At 44.6% G+C, this 21,681-nt stretch overlaps 1 protein-coding gene across 14 annotated transcripts in view; it reads left to right on the plus strand.

The window, feature by feature from the left end:
* FAT1 (FAT atypical cadherin 1) overlaps window positions 1–18,474 on the plus strand; it is a 140,821-nt gene extending 122,347 nt beyond the window's left edge. For 4 of the 14 annotated variants that reach the window (XM_035292455.3, XM_035292458.3, XM_035292454.3 and 1 more), the window contains 9 exons: window positions 2,113–2,270; window positions 3,101–3,563; window positions 4,874–5,027; window positions 5,183–5,293; window positions 6,708–7,342; window positions 8,073–8,210; window positions 13,537–13,596; window positions 15,899–15,934; window positions 17,047–18,474. In XM_035292455.3, the coding sequence (XP_035148346.3) occupies window positions 2,113–2,270; window positions 3,101–3,563; window positions 4,874–5,027; window positions 5,183–5,293; window positions 6,708–7,342; window positions 8,073–8,210; window positions 13,537–13,596; window positions 15,899–15,934; window positions 17,047–17,675 (2,384 nt within the window). In that variant the 3' untranslated portion in view covers window positions 17,676–18,474. Of the gene's footprint in view, window positions 1–2,112; window positions 2,271–3,100; window positions 3,564–4,873; window positions 5,028–5,182; window positions 5,294–6,707; window positions 7,343–8,072; window positions 8,211–11,527; window positions 11,579–13,536; window positions 13,605–15,898; window positions 15,935–17,046 lie in introns of all 14 variants that reach the window. The other 10 variants (XM_035292456.3, XM_078366080.1, XM_078366081.1 and 7 more) reach the window with 6 other exon arrangements.
* The last annotated feature ends 3,207 nt before the right edge of the window (window positions 18,475–21,681 follow it).

The raw sequence follows: 21,681 nt of genomic DNA on the forward strand, positions 1-21,681 counted from the left end.
GAGCTCAGGATTTCGAGACCAGCCTGGCCAACACAGTGAAACCCCGTCTCTACTAAAAATACAAAAATTAGCTGGGCGTGGTGGCAGGCGCCTGCCATCCCAGCTACTCTGGAGGCTGAGGCAGGAGATTCGCTTGAACCCAAGAGGTGGAGGTTGTAATGAGCTGAGATTGTGCCACTGCACTCCAGCCTGGGCAACAAAGCTAGACTGTCTCTCAAAAAAAAAAAAAAAAAAGAATACAAAAATTAGCTGGGCTTGGTGATGTTCACCTGTTATCCCAACTATTTAGGAGGCTGGGGCAGGAGAATGGCTTGAATCCAGGAGGGCAGAGGTTGTAGTGAGCCAAGATCGTGCCACTGCACTCCAGCCTGGGTGTCAGAGCAAGACTCTGTTTCAAAAAAAAAAAATCAGTTTCATTGTTTCTTATAATTTTTCTCTTTATTGGAGTCTAAAAATATTGCAAAGTCTGTTTATTGTAACAGGTCAGATGTGGAGATGAATAAAGAATGGCAGTCGTAATTTTTGATTCCTCTTTTCACAGCACATTGTTGATACTTGTTCTTCCCATACCTTCGATGATTATATAAATGTATAGCTGGCAACACAGCCCCATACGTAGAAGTTTAATTTTCCTAGAAACTCAAGAGTGGTCATGTCGCACACAGTTCTCTGCCTCTCTCCTTTCCCTCCACTTAGCAACATGGTAAAGCGCACCTTTCATACCATTCCCAGCCGGTGCCTGTAACCCTCATTCTTTTTGACAGCTGGAGAGTGTTTTCTGGCATGGCTGTGCTTCTTCAGCATTGTTCTTATGTATAAAGATTCAAGCTGCTATGTTTCTTTCAGTTAAAAAAAATCTTTATACATGTACTTTACATATAGATGCTTTCATTACGGTGGATTATAAAACTAGAACTTGCTTTGTCAAAAATTAGTGACATTTTAAATTTTTTGATACCACTGTATTAGTTTCCCAAAATGTTGTATTAATTTCTATTTCTTCCAGTTATGTAGGAAGGTCTCACTCTCCATTCTCTCGACATCATTGAACATTTTCAGTTATAAAACGGATTCCTGCCATCTACCTGATGGGTGTGAAATGATATCTAATTATTATCGTAATTTACGTTTCTCTGGCTGCTCTGAAGGTTTTCGTCTTACTTGTTCATTTCCTATCAGTTTTGCCTCTGCTGTGGCCGCGTGTGCCTGTTGTTTGATGGTTGGGGTTAACTGTTCTTAGTATCAATGTGTAGCGTTACCTGTGCATTAGGAGTATCAGCATTCACAGTGGGACAGTCTCCTCATCTTTATGTATTTATAATGATAGTATCTTTTGATTAGTTAAGTATGTCTCTTGTCATTTTGAAATTCAGTTGTTCCTTAGTTTTATATAATTCTATTTGCCATCTCTGGAGATTGATAAGATGTTCATCTTCTTTGGGGAATGGGGATTGTTTTATTTTCTTGAGAAGGTTTCTTTCTTTTTTTTTTTTTGAGATTGAGTTTCGCTCTTGTTACCCAGGCTGGAGTGCAATGGCGCGATCTCGGCTCACCGCAACCTCCGCCTCTTGGGTTCAGGCAATTCTCCTGCCTCAGCCTCCTGAGTAGCTGGGATTACAGGCATGTGCCACCATGCCCAGCTAATTTTTTGTATTTTTAGTAGAGATGGGGTTTCACCATGTTGACCAGGATGGTCTTGATCTCTTGACCTCGTGATCCACCCGCCTCAGCCTCCCAAAGTGCTGGAATTACAGGCTTGAGCCACCGTGCCTGGCCGAGAAGGTTTCTTAAATCACCTTGAGGCTATGTATAACTATTTTCTGAAATTTTCTCCTAATAATTTTATACTGAACATTTTTATATTTAACCTTCCATTATCTTAGAATTCATTTCTCTGTGATGCACTAGTCAAATTTATTCTTCCCAAATGGAGAGCCAGTCATGCTGTGCTTCTCATTAAGGAAATAGACATTTTCCCACAGAACTGGGTATTAAAATGTTATCATCTTAAATAAAACCTTCAATCAGTCTCTAGCGGTGCAGCGGAATTATACTTTTAAAAATATGCTTAAACTTGGTTCTGATTTATTTTTTCCTCTTTGTGACCCACAGGCAGTTCGTCTTTGACATTCACTGGAAACAGCTTTGTGAAATATCGTCTGATGGAAAATGAAAACAAGTTAGAGATGAAACTTACCATGAGGCTCAGAACATATTCCACGCATGCAGTTGTCATGTATGCTCGAGGGACTGACTACAGCATCTTGGAGGTATGTTTCTATACAGTGTTGCATCTCAGTGGAAGACTTAAAAAACATAAATTCCATTTTGTGTTCAGATTGTTCATTTGAAAAGATAAAGTAAGTGAAATGGTTGAATTCCACATTTAAATAGTTCATTGACGCCTGTACAAGTTTTAGACTTTGTGGGATGAAGAGTTCTTTTTGGTCTGCCACGACACAGAGATTTAGCTACACATGGCAGTTAACATTAATAATGTTGGCTGGGCACAGTGATCCACGCCTGTAATCCCAGCACTTTGGGAGGCTGAGCTGGGTGGATCACCTGAGGTTAGGAGTTCAAGACCAGCCTGGCCAACATGGTGAAACCCCATCTCTACTAAAAATACAAAAACTTAGCCAGACATGGTGGCGCGTGCCTGTAATCCCACCTACTCTGGAGGCTGGGACACGAGAATCGCTTGAACTGGGGAGGCAGAGGTCGTGGTGAGCTGAGATCGCGTCACCGCTCTCCAGCCTGTTCCAGTGATATTTACCTTGCCCACCTTTTTTAAAAACACAGTTCAGCTTTGACTTTTGCTATTACCCGATACTGTATGTGTTCAGTTTATAGTTAATGTTAATTATTCGCTCCCATGATGCTTTGTGGATGTACGTTGGAACTAGAACTTGATATCCCTAAAAGAGACATTTTATTATTCATGCAGTGGACAAATGAAGCTGTGCTCTGCAGTACTTAAGTGCAAGGCCTTACCTTTCTGCCCCCATTCCCAAACATACCTCTCCCATTGATTTGCGATCAGGTGCCGTACTTGAAGGTTCTGTGAGACTCATGCGAAGAGTAATTGTTTTCATCCTAGATTCACAATGGAAGGCTGCAGTACAAGTTTGACTGTGGAAGTGGCCCTGGAATTGTCTCCGTTCAGAGCATTCAGGTCAATGATGGGCAGTGGCACGCAGTGTCTCTGGAGGTGAATGGGAACTATGCCCGCTTGGTTCTGGACCAAGTTCACACTGCATCGGGCACAGCCCCAGGGACTCTGAAAACCCTGAACCTGGATAACCACGTGTTTTTTGGTGGCCACATCCGCCAGCAGGGAACAAGGCGCGGAAGAAGTCCCCAAGTGGGCAGTGGTTTCAGGGGTTGCATGGACTCCATTTATTTGAATGGGCAGGAGCTCCCTTTAAACAGCAAACCGAGAAACTACGCGCACATGGAGGAGTCGGTGGATGTGTCTCCCGGGTGCTTCCTGGCGGCTGCAGAAGAGTGCTCCAGCAGCCCCTGCCAGAATGGAGGCCTTTGCCACCCGTCACCTGCTGGAGGTGGGCCCCGTCATGCTGTCCTCTTTAAAGTGCTGCACATGTATACATTTAAGGGGAAACATTTTCCTGACTTGGGCTAGCATGGTCCCTGAGGCAGGGGAAAGGAGTGTGGCGGCCATGCCCTGGCTCCTAAAACCCCTGGCCCAGGGCACCGCATTCCTTCATCCTGAGAAAAACCCTCAGCCACGCTGGCTTTGGAGGGGCGGGGAGCACTGTGCTGTGGCGTGCGCCCAAGGCAGGCAGCTAGAAATGGCCTGCCACAGACTTCACAAAGTACAGTTGACATTCTTCATACTGCTTTGGACAGACGTCATGATCTCCTTTTTTTTTTTTTTGAGATGGAGTTTCGCTCTTGTTACACAGGCTGGAGTGCAATGGCAGGATCTCAGCTCACCACAACCTCCACCTTCTGGGTTCAAGCAATTCTCCTGCCTCCGCCTCCCGAGTAGCTGGGACTCCAGGCACGCACCACCGTGCCCAGCTAATTTTTGTATTTTTAGTAGAGACAGGGTTTCACCTTGTTGACCAGGATGGTCTTGATCTCTTGACCTCGTGATCCACTGCCTCAGCCTCCCAAAGTGCTGGGATTACAGGCGTGAGCCACCGCGCCTGGCCGATCTCCTTTCTTAAATCTTTACATGTTTGAGAGGCTGAGGCAGGAGGATCGCTTGAGGCTGGGAGTGAGGCAGCCTGGGCAATATAGGGAGACCCCATCTCTACAAAAACTTGAAAAATGAGCCGGGCATGGTGACGCACATCTGTAGTCCCAGCAGCTCAGGAGGCTGAGGTGAGAGGATCCCTCAGAGCCCAAGAGTTTGAGGCTGCAGTGAGCTGAGATTGCACCACTGCACTCCAGCCTGGGTGGCAGAGCAGGACTCCATCTCAAAAAATTTAAAAATTAAAGGATAATTTGTAGTCTTCAAAGTGCTTTTCACATTCATTATTTTCTCATTTAATCCTTAAATGCTTGTGAATTGTGAATAAATTGAGATGTTAAGTGGGTGCTGAGTACACGGTCACTCGAGTAAAGAACCGTGTTTTCCTTCTCTGCGTGTTTCACCTAACGATCTTAATGCACATCATGATGGACTAAAGGTGAGTGAGTTCGCTCTTCAGTTCTGTGCGCTTCGGCTGTACCAGCAGTGGAAAGCTTGTTGATGTAGCCAACATTTTCCCAGAGAGAGTGAGAATCTTACTAGCTCTTACAGATCTTGGAGAACTAAATCTTAAAGTTAAAAAGCAATGTAATTAAGACCAGGTCTCTGAGTCATTGAGTGACAGGGCTTTCGTGTTCCTTTTTGCCAATGTAGGTTATTACTGCAAATGCAGCGCCTTATACATAGGGACCTACTGTGAGATAAGCGTCAACCCGTGTTCCTCCAACCCTTGCCTCTATGGGGGCACCTGTGTCGTCAGCAACGGAGACTTTGTTTGCCAGTGTAGAGGGTTATACACTGGTCAGAGGTATGTGTATTTTCCTTAACTTGCGTAGTTATCTGTAGTATAGAATTCTTTTTAAACATGTAACAAGTCTACGCGTTCATTTGCTAATGTCTGTTCTGCTGTATTTCGTAGCGACAGAATCCTGAGGTCTGTGTCTGCTTTTCCTCACTCTTCAGGTGTCAGCTCAGTCCGTACTGCAAAGACGAACCCTGTAAAAATGGCGGGACATGCTTTGACAGTCTGGATGGCGCCGTCTGTCAGTGTGATTCGGGTTTTAGGGGAGAAAGGTAAACGGTTTCTTCCAAAATTTAGATCCGTGCCTTTTCATCGTGTCCTGTTGACCGGCAGATGAAACAGACCCAGTGCTTTGAACTACGTTGCTTCCAGTTTTGATAATCCTCGTATTGGCTACTTATATAGTTTATAATCTTTTCACTGGTTAAAATGAAATATCAAGCACAGGAATATAGTATATATAGAATACTTGAAAAAACCTACCTCTGTACTTTAAAGGGACAGTAAGGAATGGATGGGTTCTGGTAGACGTGAATATTTGTGGGAAGAATGAGATGATTGTGTTTTCAAAGTGGCCGTCTTTGAAGCTGAGTCCGTCCACCTCTCAGCGGTAGCAGTGTTTCCTCTTTTTCATAACAGACCATGGCTAACATTTATGTCGAATCTAGAAATCTTTTTTACCTCACTCGTTGCCTTATGTAATCTCTATCATAATCCTCAGAGGGGGTTGTTATTTTCCAAGCGAAGACATGAGACGTGGGGGGTACTTGATGTGCCTTGGAAGAGGTGGATGAGAGGTTTCAGCGTCAGATGCCATTTTTACCTTAGCCTTTTCACCAGTTCCATTAAAACATTGCTCAGTGTTACCTGGGCCTCGTGCAGTGCACCGAGACAGACCTTCAGCATCAGGCTTCTCCGAAGGCCTTTGGTGTGGCCTGCTTGCAGGGATGCCCATGCAGTTTTGCTCTGAGAATGGTGGTAATCTTGAATTTTGCCATCAGTCACATGGCCTTAGTTCATAAGTTGATTTCCCTAATTCTAGTCAGTGAATTCTCTTAATACATTTGACAAAAACATATTAATAACCAGAATTTTCATGCGAGGTGGGTGTGAGGGGTGGTAAGTAGATAACTTTCATTAAAGGTGAAGGAAGGATTTGAGGGACACGTGGACCTGTACACGTGGAAAATATGCCCCTGCTTGGAAAGGCACCGAAGGGTGAGGAGTCCAGGTTTCCAAGACAGAGTAACATTTAAAAACGGAAAACATCGTTTACTGTCATATTACCGAACAGGAAAACCTTAGAAATTTAATCCAGGCTATTGGAAGGGTTCACAGCACAGCATTTATGAAAGCACACATTCCAAGTTCTGAATGATGGCGTGGTTATCAGAACTCAGTGCAGACTACTGTGTAGCCAGTGGGGTTGATGCAGCAGTCTGTAATATTGGCTCAATACGTTTCCTTCCCAAATACACATCAAAAGCATATTGTCACATGATTAGTTTCTCCACCAGAGGTCTTCTGTCGTGGTGGTTGATGGTACGTTTTTTAGTTGTTTTGTATCTGAGTTTGATTTTCACAGATCTTGTCAAGGAGGGATTAGTCTTCAGTGTCTAAGGATTAAGCCTGGTGTGTGCGCAGGTGCCTAGGCAGGTCTCTCCTCATTCCTGACTTTCTTGGCAGGTGTCAGAGTGACATTGACGAGTGCGCGGGAAACCCCTGCCGGCATGGGGCCCTCTGTGAAAACACACACGGCTCCTACCACTGCAACTGCAGCCACGAGTACAGGGGCCGGCACTGCGAGGATGCTGCGCCCAACCAGTACGTGTCCACGCCATGGAACATCGGCTTGGCAGAAGGAATCGGAATCGTCGTGTTTATCGCAGGGATATTTTTACTGGTGGTGGTGTTTGTTCTCTGTCGTAAGATGATCAGTCGAAAGAAGCAGCGGCATCAGGCCGAGCCTGAAGACAAGCACCTGGGACCCGCTACGGCTTTCTTGCAGAGACCATATTTGGACTCCAAGCTGAATAAGAACGTGTACTCAGACATACCACCGCAGGTGCCTGTCCGCCCCATTTCCTACACTCCAAGCATTCCCAGTGACTCGAGAAACAATCTTGACCGGAATTCCTTCGAAGGATCTGCTATCCCAGAGCGGCCCGAGCTCAGCACCTTCAACCCCGAGTCTGTGCACGGGCACCGAAAAGCAGTGGCCGTCTGCAGCGTGGCGCCAAACCTGCCTCCCCCGCCCCCTTCCAACTCCCCTTCCGACAGCGACTCCATACAGAAGCCCAGCTGGGACTTTGACTATGACAGTAAGAGGCATTTTTGCATCTCACTAAAATGTCACTTGAGGTAAACAGTGAGGTCACAAGTTCTGCTCAGTCCAAATGTGGACTCTTCATTCGAGACAGCCAGGCTCAGACTGACCCCGTGCTGATTCAGGACGCTGTTTGGATGTCCTCAGTACTGGCTGAGCACTGTGGCAATTATTTTAATTAAGAAATTGAATCTAGTCATGTTTTAGTTGATCTTCTGGCGAGATCATTTCATTTTATAATTGTTAAAGGTTCTTGTCTATAATTTTTTGAGCTTATCTATATGTCAAAAAAAATCGGGAGCCGTTTAATGTTAGGATTTTTAAAACGATGGCCAGGGGAGGTGGAAATACTTACGTTAGTGGCCTAACATATATTCGATGCTTAAAAAAAAAAAAAAAAAAAAAGCTGTGTGTATTATTTTAAAACAAAATTTTAACACCCTTTCTTATCTAATGACATTCATAGGCATGCTTATGGGGAATTTCTGTTTCATGAATCTCGAAGACGTGTAGGTGTTTCTGTTTGAGGTGTTTTTTTATGTCTTCATTTGAGTTTTTAAGGTTTTTCTTTCAGTCATTTATTAAATAAACCTCAGGCTGTCGCTGGGTAATGCGTGCTGTGTGTCGGGATTCAGCGGTGAACAAAACAGTTTTGGCCTAGGGACATACTGTTGGTCATCCTTTTCTTTTCTTTTCTTTTTTTTTTTTTTTTTTTTTTTTTAAAGCTAAAGTGGTGGATCTCGATCCCTGTCTTTCCAAGAAGCCTCTAGAGGAAAAGCCTTCCCAGCCCTACAGTGCCCGGGAAAGCCTGTCCGAAGTGCAGTCCCTGAGCTCCTTCCAGTCCGAATCGTGTGATGACAATGGTGAGTCCTCCGCGGAACCGCTGTGCCGTGCGTGCTTCCGTTACTGTGTTCTCTCACATGGGGACGCGCTGGCACCCTCGGGAAGCCTCGCCGTTTCCGTTTTACTCGGACCCCTTTTAAACAATACCGTACATACGTGCATGAATGTCTGCTGGGAAAGGGCTGGACTGTGGTTAATGAATAGCTACTTGCACTTGTCAGTAATGGAGAAGAACACGCTCACTGAAGGATCATTTCTGATTGATTAACCTCGTCTTGGCTGTTTTTCACAGCAGTAAACCTTACCCCAATTTCGTGGTTTTCAGAAGTCCTCACAGCTTTTTAACAGTGCAGCGTGCACGTGCACGCGTGCGCACACACACACATGCACACACGCCCGTCTAAAAAGAGGTGATAATCCGAAAGAAATGTTGGTTTAAGTAGCACCTTTCATATTAACTGAAGGATCATTTATTGCTAATTGACTAATCTTGTATTGAGTTTTCTTCACAGCAGTAAAAATTACCACAGTTTTGTGGGGTTTTGAGAACTCCTCACAACTTTCTTAACCATGCCACACATACACACACACACTCTCTCTCTCTGTCTCAGACACACACACTGTCTGTCTCTCTGTCTCAGACACACACACACACTCTCTCTCTGTCTCAGACACACACACACTCTCTCTCTGTCTCAGACACACACACTCTCTCTCTCTCTCTGTCTCAGACACACACACACTCTCTCTCTGTCTCAGACACACACACTGTCTCTCTCTCTGTCTCAGACACACACACTCTCTCTCTGTCTCAGACACACACACTGTCTGTCTCTCTGTCTCAGACACACACACACACTCTCTCTCTGTCTCAGACACACACACACTCTCTCTCTGTCTCAGACACACACACACTCTCTCTCTCTCTGTCTCAGACACACACACTGTCTCTCTCTCTGTCTCAGACACACACACACTCTCTCTCTTTCTCAGACACACACACTGTCTCTCTCTCTGTCTCAGACACACACACACTCTCTCTCTCTGTCTCAGACACACACACACTCTCTCTCTTTCTCAGACACACACACTGTCTCTCTGTCTCAGACACACACACACTCTCTCTCTGTCTCAGACACACACACTGTCTGTCTGTCTCAGACACACACACACTGTCTCTCTCTCTGTCTCAGACACACACACTCTCTCTCTCTCTCTGTCTCAGACACACACACTCTCTCTCTCTGTCTCAGACACACACACTGTCTCTCTGTCTGTCTCAGACACACACACACTGTCTCTCTCTCTGTCTCAGACACACACACACTCTCTCTCTCTGTCTCAGACACACACACTGTCTCTCTCTCTGTCTCAGACACACACTGTCTCTCTCTCTGTCTCAGACACACACACTGTCTCTCTCTCTGTCTCAGACACACACACTGTCTCTCTCTCTGTCTCAGACACACACACACTCTCTCTCTCTGTCTCAGACACACACACTCTCTCTCTCTGTCTCAGACACACACACTCTCTCTCTCTGTCTCAGACACACACACTGTCTCTCTCTCTGTCTCAGACACACACACACTCTCTCTCTGTCTCAGACACACACACTGTCTCTTTCTCTGTCTCAGACACACACACTGTCTCTCTCTCTGTCTCAGACACACACACTCTCTCTCTCTGTCTCAGACACACACACTGTCTCTCTCTCTGTCTCAGACACACACACTCTCTCTCTCTCTGTCTCAGACACACACACACTCTCTCTCTTTCTCAGACACACACACTGTCTCTCTCTCTGTCTCAGACACACACACACTCTCTCTCTCTGTCTCAGACACACACACTGTCTCTCTGTCTCAGACACACACACACTCTCTCTCTGTCTCAGACACACACACTGTCTCTCTGTCTGTCTCAGACACACACACACTGTCTCTCTCTCTGTCTCAGACACACACACTCTCTCTCTCTCTCTGTCTCAGACACACACACTCTCTCTCTCTGTCTCAGACACACACACTGTCTCTCTGTCTGTCTCAGACACACACACACTGTCTCTCTCTCTGTCTCAGACACACACACACTCTCTCTCTCTGTCTCAGACACACACACTGTCTCTCTCTCTGTCTCAGACACACACTGTCTCTCTCTCTGTCTCAGACACACACTGTCTCTCTCTCTGTCTCAGACACACACTGTCTCTCTCTCTGTCTCAGACACACACACACTCTCTCTCTGTCTCAGACACACACTGTCTCTCTCTCTGTCTCAGACACACACTGTCTCTCTCTCTGTCTCAGACACACACACACTCTCTCTCTCTGTCTCAGACACACACACTCTCTCTCTCTGTCTCAGACACACACACTCTCTCTGTCTCAGACACACACACTGTCTCTCTCTCTGTCTCAGACACACACACACTCTCTCTCTGTCTCAGACACACACACTGTCTCTTTCTCTGTCTCAGACACACACACACTCTCTCTCTCTGTCTCAGACACACACACTCTCTCTCTCTGTCTCAGACACACACACTCTCTCTCTCTGTCTCAGACACACACACTGTCTCTCTCTCTGTCTCAGACACACACACACTCTCTCTCTGTCTCAGACACACACACTGTCTCTTTCTCTGTCTCAGACACACACACTCTCTCTCTGTCTCAGACACACACACTGTCTCTGTCTCAGACACACACACTCTCTCTCTCTCTGTCTCAGACACACACACTCTCTCTCTCTGTCTCAGACACACACACTGTCTCTCTCTCTGTCTCAGACACACACACACTCTCTCTCTGTCTCAGACACACACACTGTCTCTTTCTCTGTCTCAGACACACACACTCTCTCTCTGTCTCAGACACACACACTGTCTCTGTCTCAGACACACACACTCTCTCTCTCTCTGTCTCAGACACACACACTCTCTCTCTCTCTCTGTCTCAGACACACACACTCTCTCTCTCTGTCTCAGACACACACACTCTCTCTCTCTGTCTCAGACACACACACTCTCTCTCTCTGTCTCAGACACACACACTCTCTCTCTCTGTCTCAGACACACACACTCTCTCTCTCTCTCTGTCTCAGACACACACACTCTCTCTCTCTGTCTCAGACACACACACTGTCTCTCTGTCTGTCTCAGACACACACACTCTCTCTCTCTGTCTCAGACACACACACTGTCTCTCCCTCTCAGACACACGCACACACGCGCCCTCTTAAGAAGAGATGTGATATTCTGAAATGTTCGGGTTCAGTGGCACCTTTGTTATTACAAGGTTTTATTTGTCTCCTCCCCAACCCCACTGCGGCCCAGCTCCCATTTGGATCGGAGCGTTCTGACAGAGCACAGTTTAAGAGACTGCTAGTAAGTCTGATTATATTTCTAATGAAGAAGGTTTGGCAGTGGGATCTTTGCTACCAGTTCTGCTGATCTGCTTTCCCGAGGGTACATCGCACTGGTGACTAGCTGTGCCACGGGGACACATACCAGCAGAGAAGGTTGTCAATATTCAGTAGCACGATGGCGTATTTCGTGGAAATCTTTGAATCTCAGAATTAGTAAATTTAATGATCATGTTTTTTCTTGCATAAACATGCTACATGTTTACGCATTTCATATATTTTGTTGGCGGAAAAGGTAACCCACTAATGATTATTCAATCCAGAGGAATATAGTCCACGATACATTACATACATAGTCCATAAATCCATGTGGTTCCTTATCTGCTGCAGAGTCCTTTTCAAACTAAAGATAGTTGTAAGTGTGTGCTGCTGTTTCTAATTTCAAGCTCATTATATACGGTATCAAAATATGCCTGTGTTTGTTAGGGTGGGAGTAGTACATGGACATAGCTTTGCTTGTTAAACCAACAAGATAGAATTATGTCTTTTATCAGTCTTAATTCTAAAAATTCTTGTTTCTGGTTTATCTAATAATTTGTATCTTGGCCCAAAATGCTCTTTATAAATACATTTCAGAATTTTACCAGCATTTTCTTTCTAGTTCTTTTTGTTGAAACATCAGTCTTCTTACTAATACTCCCAAGTGCATTTAATAAGTTAGGTCAAATTAGCAATGAAAAGTAGCTTCCAGATAATACAATGCAGAGAGAAAATGTATTTTCCTCATTACCATAATTTAGGAATTATCAGTCATAAACTTTTGAAAGTCTGCTGAGAGTCTCTTCCTGCATGTATTCCTAGTTTCCTGCGGCCATTGTTACAGGTCACCACAAACTTTGTGGCCTAAAACAGTATAGACGTGTCTTCCTGTAGTTCTGTGACTTAGAATCCAACCCCTGGGTGTCACAGGGCTAAAATCATGCGATCCGTAGAGCTGCACTCCCTCCCAGAGCTGGAGGGAAGAACCCGTCTTCCTTCCTTTCCTGGTTTTTCGAGGCTGCCGCGTCCGTTGGCTCTTGCTTTCTTCCGTGTCTGAGAGACAGCAGTGTTGCCTGTCACTGAGCATCCTTCTGTCCACACTGCTCCCTCCAGCCGTAACTGGGAAAGCCTCAGTTCTGAAAAACTGCCCTTACGATGGCACTGGGCCCACCCAGAGAACCCAGGAAATCCCGCATCTCAATTTCCTCACCTGAGGCACGTCAACAAAGTCCCTTTTGCCACGTGTGGTGACGTAGTCACTCGGACGTGGACTGTTTGAGGGCCAGCCTCTACCTGCCACGTGCCCACATATTTACCTTGGCATAGTTCTGTTAAACTCATCTCATACACAAATGAAGAGGGAATTGACACGGGAAACAGCCGGGTAGAGTGTCCTCCTCTGCTGCTGTGTTAGCTCACCAGCCATTAGTCCGTCTGCAAACAGACAAGACGTTTGCAGGGAGAAGAGTCACAGCAGGGACAAAACCATTTTTGTTTTGGATTGCATATGTTTCTCCTTAAATTTCTTTTTTCTGGGGACAATGTATGAGTGATTAAACAGCCTGAAGAGTGGCATACCAAAGACTGTAGCCTTTGAACGTGAAATCTTGCCTGTGAGATATTAAAATAAGAATTGTCTTGGCCTGACACCATCCGTAGTTGTAATTGTGAAAAAATTTAAAACTAAAAATTTTTTTTTGCCTAAATGCCAATGAAATATGTTTACATTATTCCTTTGATTAATAATAAGGAAGATACAGCTTGATTAGAAAAGTCTGAGGCATACAGCTCACGGTGAGGGGGTCATGCATCGTTATGTCATCACGTTAAAGCAGTTCTGAGTTGAGGTACCAATGGTATAATACAGCTTTCTCTTTCATGCACTGTTTTCTAACTAACTGAAGACGTTCCTAATTGACTGCTTTTGTGCCTTTTTGCAAGCTTCCGTAGTGACCGTAGTGCACCTTGTCAACGCTGTAGTTGACACGGTGAGCACAGAAGGTACAGTTGTAAGTGCCCGTGCTTCGTGTCTCTGTCTTGAAGCAGCCTGTCCTAGAGCACTGCCGCCTTGCCTGTTGTGGTGTCACAAAAGCCAGTTTGTGGTTTTGAGGGGGTTGAGTTATTTTATGCAGGTGTGTTGGTTCGTAATCTGGGTGCTTTGCAAAGGTATTTCCATGTATGTTACGTCTTTGTTACTTCTTACCAGTCATGGTGATTTACACCGGAAGTAACCAGGAGATCTTGAGAGCGTATCTTTAGGTATAAAAAGTTCAGAAGTCATTTTAACTACCCCAAATTTTTTTGAAACAAAAATTCTTCTGTATATGAACAGGAATAAGACTTGAATAACATAAAGCTGTCATAATTAACCTGTAACTGACTCTTTACTTTTGAGTTTTCCCTGAGTATGATCAAAGAAAATCAAGGCGTATTTTCATATCTGCTTTAGTGAAAGTTATTTAATGTGAAGCTTTATCTGCTTAGAGTTATAAAAAAGGACATTGACCACCTTCCCCAAATTACTGTAAATTAAAACAACGCTTTATCAGTGCACAGAAATGAATCACATGGGAAAGGCACAGGCTAGTAGTTCTCACTCTGTGATGTGGATCAGATCACCTGCAGGGCAGTTAAAAGCCCAGTTGCTGGTTCTCAGCACCGGCATTTCTGATGCAGCAGGCTTGGGCTGGGACTGGAGAATTTGCATTTTTCAGCAGTTTGCAGTTGGCTCTGGTGGCACTGGCCTAGAGACCCCACTTGAGAACTGCTGACTCACACGGGCCATCGAGTACACAGACATCGCCGTCACAGCGCTCAGGGGTCCCTTTTGCTGGGACAAGACGCTGTCGAGGTTGAGGAGGAGGAAGGATAGAGCACTTGGCCCCATTTGCTCTCAAGCGGGAGAGGCTAGCTGCCAGTGTCTATCCTTCAGTTACCGACGATGCTTTTCCTACGAAATACCATGTTTTTACTTGGTGAAGAAGAAGCTTACCTCTATTTTGCCTAGTGAATTTTTAGTTTTAACCCAATGACCTTCCAGCATTTTAAATATCGATGGAGTTTAAAGAAACAGTGCTTCAACCGTTCCTTCATGCAGTCTCCTTCACTGAAGAGTATTTTTTGGCATATCCAAGAAGTGCACCTTGAATCTCAGGCTGCAAGCTGGTACTCGTGCCTGCGGAAGAAACGTTGGTGATCCTTTTTGTTTGTTTGTTTAAAGGGATTGCTACTTTTTCTTAGCAGACTTGAAATGGTTCTGTAGATACATGTTACCTAAATGCTGCTTTATTCCGTTTTTAGAGCCATCACAGTCTTTTAAAATGACTGAAATTTCTAGAGGTGAACTGTCAATCAAATATTTGTCCCAAATTAGTTTTGTATGTGCCTTTTGAATAACACTTGTTATTCAAAACACTTGTTGAATGCATAGAGAGAGGGCCTTGTTGAAAAATCACTGAAGTGACCGTTTTTCTGCACGGTGTCTGCTTTCAGTTACAGACAGTTTCTAACGGGGCTTGACCTGCATTATCCTGCTGAGTCCCTGCAGTGGCCCTCTGGGATTTTCACCCTGTTTCATAGAGAGGACCTGAATGCTAGCGGGGGCCAACACAGGTGTCTCATGGTCCTGACTGACAGTGGGATTTACAGGCACTGGGTTGCACTTCCTGCTGGACCTCTGTGTGTAGATGACGTGTCCTGGCAGAGCAAGTGTCATTACAGACGGGGGATAAGTGCAGCCAAGCTCTCTCTAGGGAATGGTTAACAGTGTAAATATTAAATCATGTTCAAAATACATAGTTTAGAGAGATTTTCAGCTTGGAGATCCGTCTTTAAGTATCTAAGTTTGCCTATGAATTCCTCTGAATTTAATGTCCTCTGAAGGTCGCAGTATGCTGTCAAGTACGTGCGTTATGTAACTGTAGATGGATTCGGAGTATCACCTGTGCAATCTGGTCAGTTTATATTTTATTAGAGCCTGTTTGTTTCACTTACTCCTAAGAAAATTCGTGTTTTCAGGCTTTGATTGTGAGATGCAAGGAAAAGAAAGTAGTATTTGATTTTTCTGGCCAAATCTCTGGTTCGTCATCACTCTGTCTCCTTCCTCCACCTCCACATCCCGTTTTATTTGTGGTACAAGCATGTCTCCGCCATTTGGGATTTTCGTAGACCGTGGGCCGTGCTGTGTGGCTGACTGGGCCTCTGTCAGTAGTTTACGTTGTTCTGTGTACGTACCCTTTGTTGCCTTTTCAGCTGTCTGTTTTAATAACAAATGTTTTCTTTCTTTCTATTCTGCCACCAAAAGAATCTTTGGCTGCTCCTGACCTCAGCAAGTCAAGAGGTGACTTATGCATGCCAGTTATTCATTGACACTCACTAAAAACAATGGGGCAGGCTTTGCCCCAGGGCCTCCCGACTGCACTTGGTTGCCCAGCGTCTGCAGCAGTGACTAAGTGTGTGTCTGCATGTGTGTGTGCATTCTAAGCCAGGTTGCCTAACCTTCTCCCGCCTCTCAAAGGATTTTTTAAATCCTGAAGAGAAAGAAAAAAAAAATTTCCAAAATTGGAAGTTTTTTTTTTTTTTTTTTAAAGATAAATTGTGGTGCTTTATACAGTCTAAAAGGATCCCAGTCCTTTTGGAAAGTAACACAGATTGGTCGTTACGTGTGTCAGAGGCTGTGTTACAGTCTTGTCATGCTTGTTCAGTTGTATTTTGCTTGATTTGGGGCATGCTTTGAGGCATACCTATATTAAAATAATTTATTGTCTGGGGGATGATGAAAAATAGTAATGTTAATATTAAACTCCCTACATTATTATGAAGGAAGCTTATTTTCTAAACTTTAGCATGTTAAAGGTTACGTTGATTACTTAAAAAAGTTGCATTGGCTGGGCATGGTGGCCTGTACTCCTAGCACCCTGGGAGGCTGAGGTGGAAGGTCGCTTGCGGCCAGGAGTTTAAGACCAGCCTGGGCAACACAGAACCTGACTCTACAAAAAATAGAAATGAAACAATGTTGTAAGTTGCATAATCAGTATTTTTTTAATGAGAAGTAGTGAAACTGGATATTTCACTGATGTCCTGAGACTAGGTCAGTGCTTTATTCCTGCATTACAGAAGAAACGTTAAAAGGATGGTTAGAACCGCTGGTAGAAAGACGTGTGTGATTTAGAGGCTGCCATTCCCCTTCCCTCAGGACCCCTCTTGTTTCCTCGAATGCTAGTTGTGTACATGAAAATGTAAGTCCACATTTTAGAGGTAGAGCCTAGCTCATGGTGTCTTTAAACTGGAAGGGGTCCGGGGGTGCCTTCAAAGGAAAGATGAATTTCTAAGGTAGGGAACTCTGAATGGAGGCATCAGTGCATTTGCACCTTTCTTTGAAAAACTGAGCTCTTTCCACGGCACAAAAGCTTAGGAGAAAACACATTGACATCTGTTTTCTTTTCTACCCAGGGTATCACTGGGATACATCAGACTGGATGCCAGGCGTTCCTCTGCCCGACATACAAGAGTTCCCCAACTATGAGGTGATTGACGAGCAGACACCCCTGTACTCAGCAGATCCAAACGCCATCGATACGGACTATTACCCTGGAGGCTGTGACATCGAAAGTGATTTCCCTCCACCCCCGGAAGACTTCCCCGCACCCGATGAGCTGCCACCATTATCGCCAGAATTCAGCGATCAGTTTGAATCCATCCACCCTCCTAGAGACATGCCTGCCGCCGGGAGCTTGGGTTCTTCATCGAGAAACCGGCAGAGATTCAACTTGAATCAGTATTTGCCCAATTTTTATCCCCTCGATATGTCTGAACCTCAAACAAAAGGCGCTGGTGAGAACAGTACTTGTAGAGAATCCCATGCCCCTTACCCACCGGGGTATCAAAGACACTTCGGGGCGCCCGCTGTCGAGAGCATGCCCATGTCTGTGTACACCTCCACGGCCTCCTGCTCCGACGTGTCCGCCTGCTGCGAAGTGGAGTCGGAGGTCATGATGAGTGACTACGAGAGCTGGGACGACGGCCACTTCGAAGAGGTGACAATCCCGCCCCTGGATTCCCAGCAGCACACAGAAGTCTGACTCTCAACTCCCCCCAAAGTGCCTGACTCCAGTGGACCCTGAGATGATGTGATGACCCGCGCTGTTTGCAGCAGCGCCGCCGAGCTTTTTTTTGGCGAGCTGATGGGCATGGCTGCGCTGGGTCCTGCACCTCGGGACCCGCTCCTCATTTCCGCTGTCCTAACTCCCGTCATCCGTGAGGTTTTCATCGGCTGTGCCATTTCCCAGCGCCTTTTGGGATTTACATCTGTCCGTGTTAAAATCATGAAACGGAAGTCAGGTCTCTCATCTCATCAGCATGATTCATGTATTTATAGAGATTTGACTGTTTTAATTTTCCTGTCTCTTTGTTTTGTAAATTTTATGTACAGATTCGATTTCTCATGGTTTTAACTAGATTTCCGAGATGTTCTGTGCATTTGTTTCAACTGAATTTTGGTGGTGTTAGTGCCATTATCTGGCACCCTGATTTCTTACTGTAACCAGGGTTTTCCTCTGTCTTTTTCCATACTGCGTCCTCTGAAGTGTGACGCTTCGTTAGTACATTTCAGTATAGTCATTCATTTCTAGCTGTACATAGGATGAGGAAGAGACCTGACACATGAACATGTCTTACATGGGTTGCTGTATTTAGAATTATAAACATTTTTCATTATTGGAAAGTGTAATGGGGACCTTCTGCATACCTGTTTAGAACCAAAACCACCATGACACCGTTTTTCCAGTGTCTGTATATTTGTGATGCGATGGTCTTGTAAAGGTTTTTAATGAAAACTACCCTTAGCCAGTCTTTCTTACTGACAATAAATTATTAATAAAATACTGGAGCTTTACTGCCTGCCTTTCCTTTCCACTTATACTCCTGTTCAGGATTCAGTGGCTGAATTGAGATAGAAAGATGGATACCGATGTGTTTGCTTTTAGTGCACAAGGCGTAAATGTGACAATTCTCTCTACGCTGACCAAAGCCACGCTGTACATGCGGAGGGAGCCACCAGGGGGCAGTATACCGCAACTTGATGGGGCTCAACACTAAGCCACAGAAGATTTTCAAACAAAACCAAGAAAAATTTAGATATTTTCAATTAGTATGAATTTATTGGTTATAATTTTACTGCTTACATGTTTTTCACCTTTGCCAATGTTTTGTATCAAAAACAGTTTCTACGAAGCTTTATACCTTTGTGTTGTCAGCTTACACAATGCTAAATGATTTAATGTGAGCCCCGGAAGCTACTTTTTATATATTTTATGCAGTTAAAATCCACCCCTACTTCCAGCACCTTTGTTGAGTACTTACTGTGTACCACAGAGAATTAAATTTTCCTAGAACTTTGGAGAAACATGTTTTCCCTTTAAGTAAATGCCTTTATTTTCATCAAATAATATAAATATGTAGTTTAAAAACATCAAAGAAAGCTAAAATGTACACCACAACAGCAGTCCCATGCAGTCTGCTGTGCCCACTTGCAACTCTAAGCTGTTTTTCTCAGGCTTCCTTTCACATGAGGATTTGAAATGTATGTATTATGCTTTCTGGAGTCAGTAAACCTAGAAATTGCCTGTTGTGATGCCGAGGAAGACCATCTCACCTGGTAGACCCCCACTGATCTTGTTTTCCTACCGTTAGTTACAATATCATTTTCGGATTAATGCACATACAGTGTTTCCATCGTTAACAGTGTTCACTGCGGTGCCAAGTAGTGTATGTTTATTCTCATTTACTTAGCAACTTACTCTTTTTTTCTTAACAATTGTCTTTTTATTTTACTCATTTTTTAAACTTCTGACTATTAATTTTTTCAGTAAACATTTTTCGTTCAATAATACTGTATCATTTTGCCTGAACAGACAGGCAAAAATCCTCTGCCATCTTAGAGATTGCATTTGGTGGGGACAGGTGGTAGGAGGAGATGATGGAGAAATACACAGGCGTGTTTAGAGTAGTGAGTGCTAAGGAGAGAGATGGTGATTGGGAAGGAATGTGTGAGATTGTGATGGGAAGGGGCGGGGAAGGGGGTGCGATGGGAAGGGACATTCTGAGAAGACAGGAGGCCTCAGTGGCAAGCAGCATTTGAGTCCAACCCTGAAGCTGATGAGGAAGAATACCACGTGGTTCTCTGGGGAGTGAGTGTTCCAAGCAGACAGATCAGCCATTACTGTAAAGAGGGGGGTGTGAAAACCCCACAGGAAAAGCGTGCAAGTGCAGTCTCTTCCGTGCGTGGTTAAACCGAAATCAGCTCCTTTTCTTCCCCTTGGACATTCTCCTCAGAGAGAGTCTCAGCTTGGTGGCCCAGTCTCCATTTATTGTCTTCAGCATCTACAGTTCTGGAATATTCCCGTTACCATGGACTCCATCCTCTTCCTCTGACCTGACTCTTATTTTGATAGAGCATATCCTCTTATTTTTTGAGAAAGAGTTGAATGGGAAGTGATTTTTGGTGACTGTGTTTCTGAAAGTGTCTTTATTCTACCCTTTTTTTTTTGATGGAATTTGGCTCTGTCACCCGGGCTGGAGTGTAGTGACACAATCTCAGCCCACTGCAACCTCTGCCTCCCAGGTTCAAGTGATTCACCTGCCTCTCAGTCTGCTGAGTAGCTGGTATTACAGGTGCGTACAACCACGTTTGGCTAATTTTTGTATTTTTAATAGAGATGGGGTTTCACCATGTTGGTCAGGCTGGTCTCGAACTCCTGACCTCATGATTTGCCTGTCTTGGCCTCCCAAAGTGCTGGGATTACAGGCATGAGCCTCCGTGCCCAGCTCTATTCTACTCTTATACTTGATAGATTGGGTGTGGATTTCTGGTTTGGAGGTAAGTTACATTCAGAATTCTGAATTCATTGAAACACTGACTTCCAGCTTCAAATGTTAACACTGAAAAGTCCGGTGCCATTCCTCGTTCATAAATCTTTTGGGATATTCTTCTGGGGACATGCTACTTCTCCACATCATTGTGAGGTTTCCTGGTGATGTATCAGCCTGGGCCTTTTCCAGGGATTGCTGCTCAGTTTTTACTATGGAAACCCATGTTGTGGAGACCGTTCTTGTGCTTTTTTTCTTTAATCATTTCTCCCCCTCTGCTTCCTCAGTTCTCTTTTTAATTTCCAAAGGAGGTGATCTCAGTTCTCTTTTCAAGGCACGTAACTAGAGATTGCGTGACTTGCAAAATGAACCCTCTCATTTTTTATTTAACTCCTACTGTCCGTCTTTGTTTGGTTCCTCTCCTGGGATTCGTTCCACTTTTATCATTTGTTCTTTCTGTTAATAGTTTTATTTCTGCCGTCCTCTCTAGTGTTTAAGAGTCTGGTCTGGTCCTGGTTGTCCCTTTTCCATGCTATCCCGGCACTTGTTCCTGGTGCGGAGTGCCCCAGTGTCTCATTTTTGCTAACTGTAGTATTCTAGCATTTCGCCTGGTTTTCCCGGGTCTGCTTTTAAATATTCCTTTGAGTGGGCCTTGCTCTTGTTGACTTCCGTCTCATGAGGCACTCACGCTGATCGAAAGCCTTCACTCCTGGATTTCTCCATGACATTGTGGGCCAGCTTGCTGTTTCCATGTCTTTGTCTTGTCTTTATATAGAGAGTGTCAGTTTCTCCCAAGGAAGGACCTTCTGTTCCCAGCCTGGGAAATACTGCTTTTATTTTGAAGTTGCCAGATAAGAGGACTGGGGATGTGTCATTATTCCCTTACTCCTCTGGCTCTGGGTTATGAGAACATTCCTGCTTCTTTCTCTTTGTGTTTTATCTCTGAGGCTGCTCAGGATGGAGCTGAGAATCTGCATTCCCACAGCTTGAACACACACGGTTTAGACTCAGCATCCCTGCCACTCACCGCATGCTTCATTCCTTCCCTGGTAACAAAGGGGCTCGTTCCCGGGGCCTCCAGGCTCTGCTGCCCAGTCCTTTTCTGCATCTGCTGTAGCATTGAAAATTGAGTTGCTTTTTAACGTTTCCCCCTTTTCCTGTTTCCGATTCATTTTCCTTTTTAAAAATCATGTTTTATTTACTTTAAACAATATTTATCGT

The sequence above is a fragment of the Callithrix jacchus genome, chromosome 3 (assembly GCF_049354715.1).
Source record: "Callithrix jacchus isolate 240 chromosome 3, calJac240_pri, whole genome shotgun sequence".
NCBI classification, from domain to species: Eukaryota; Metazoa; Chordata; class Mammalia; order Primates; family Cebidae; genus Callithrix; species Callithrix jacchus.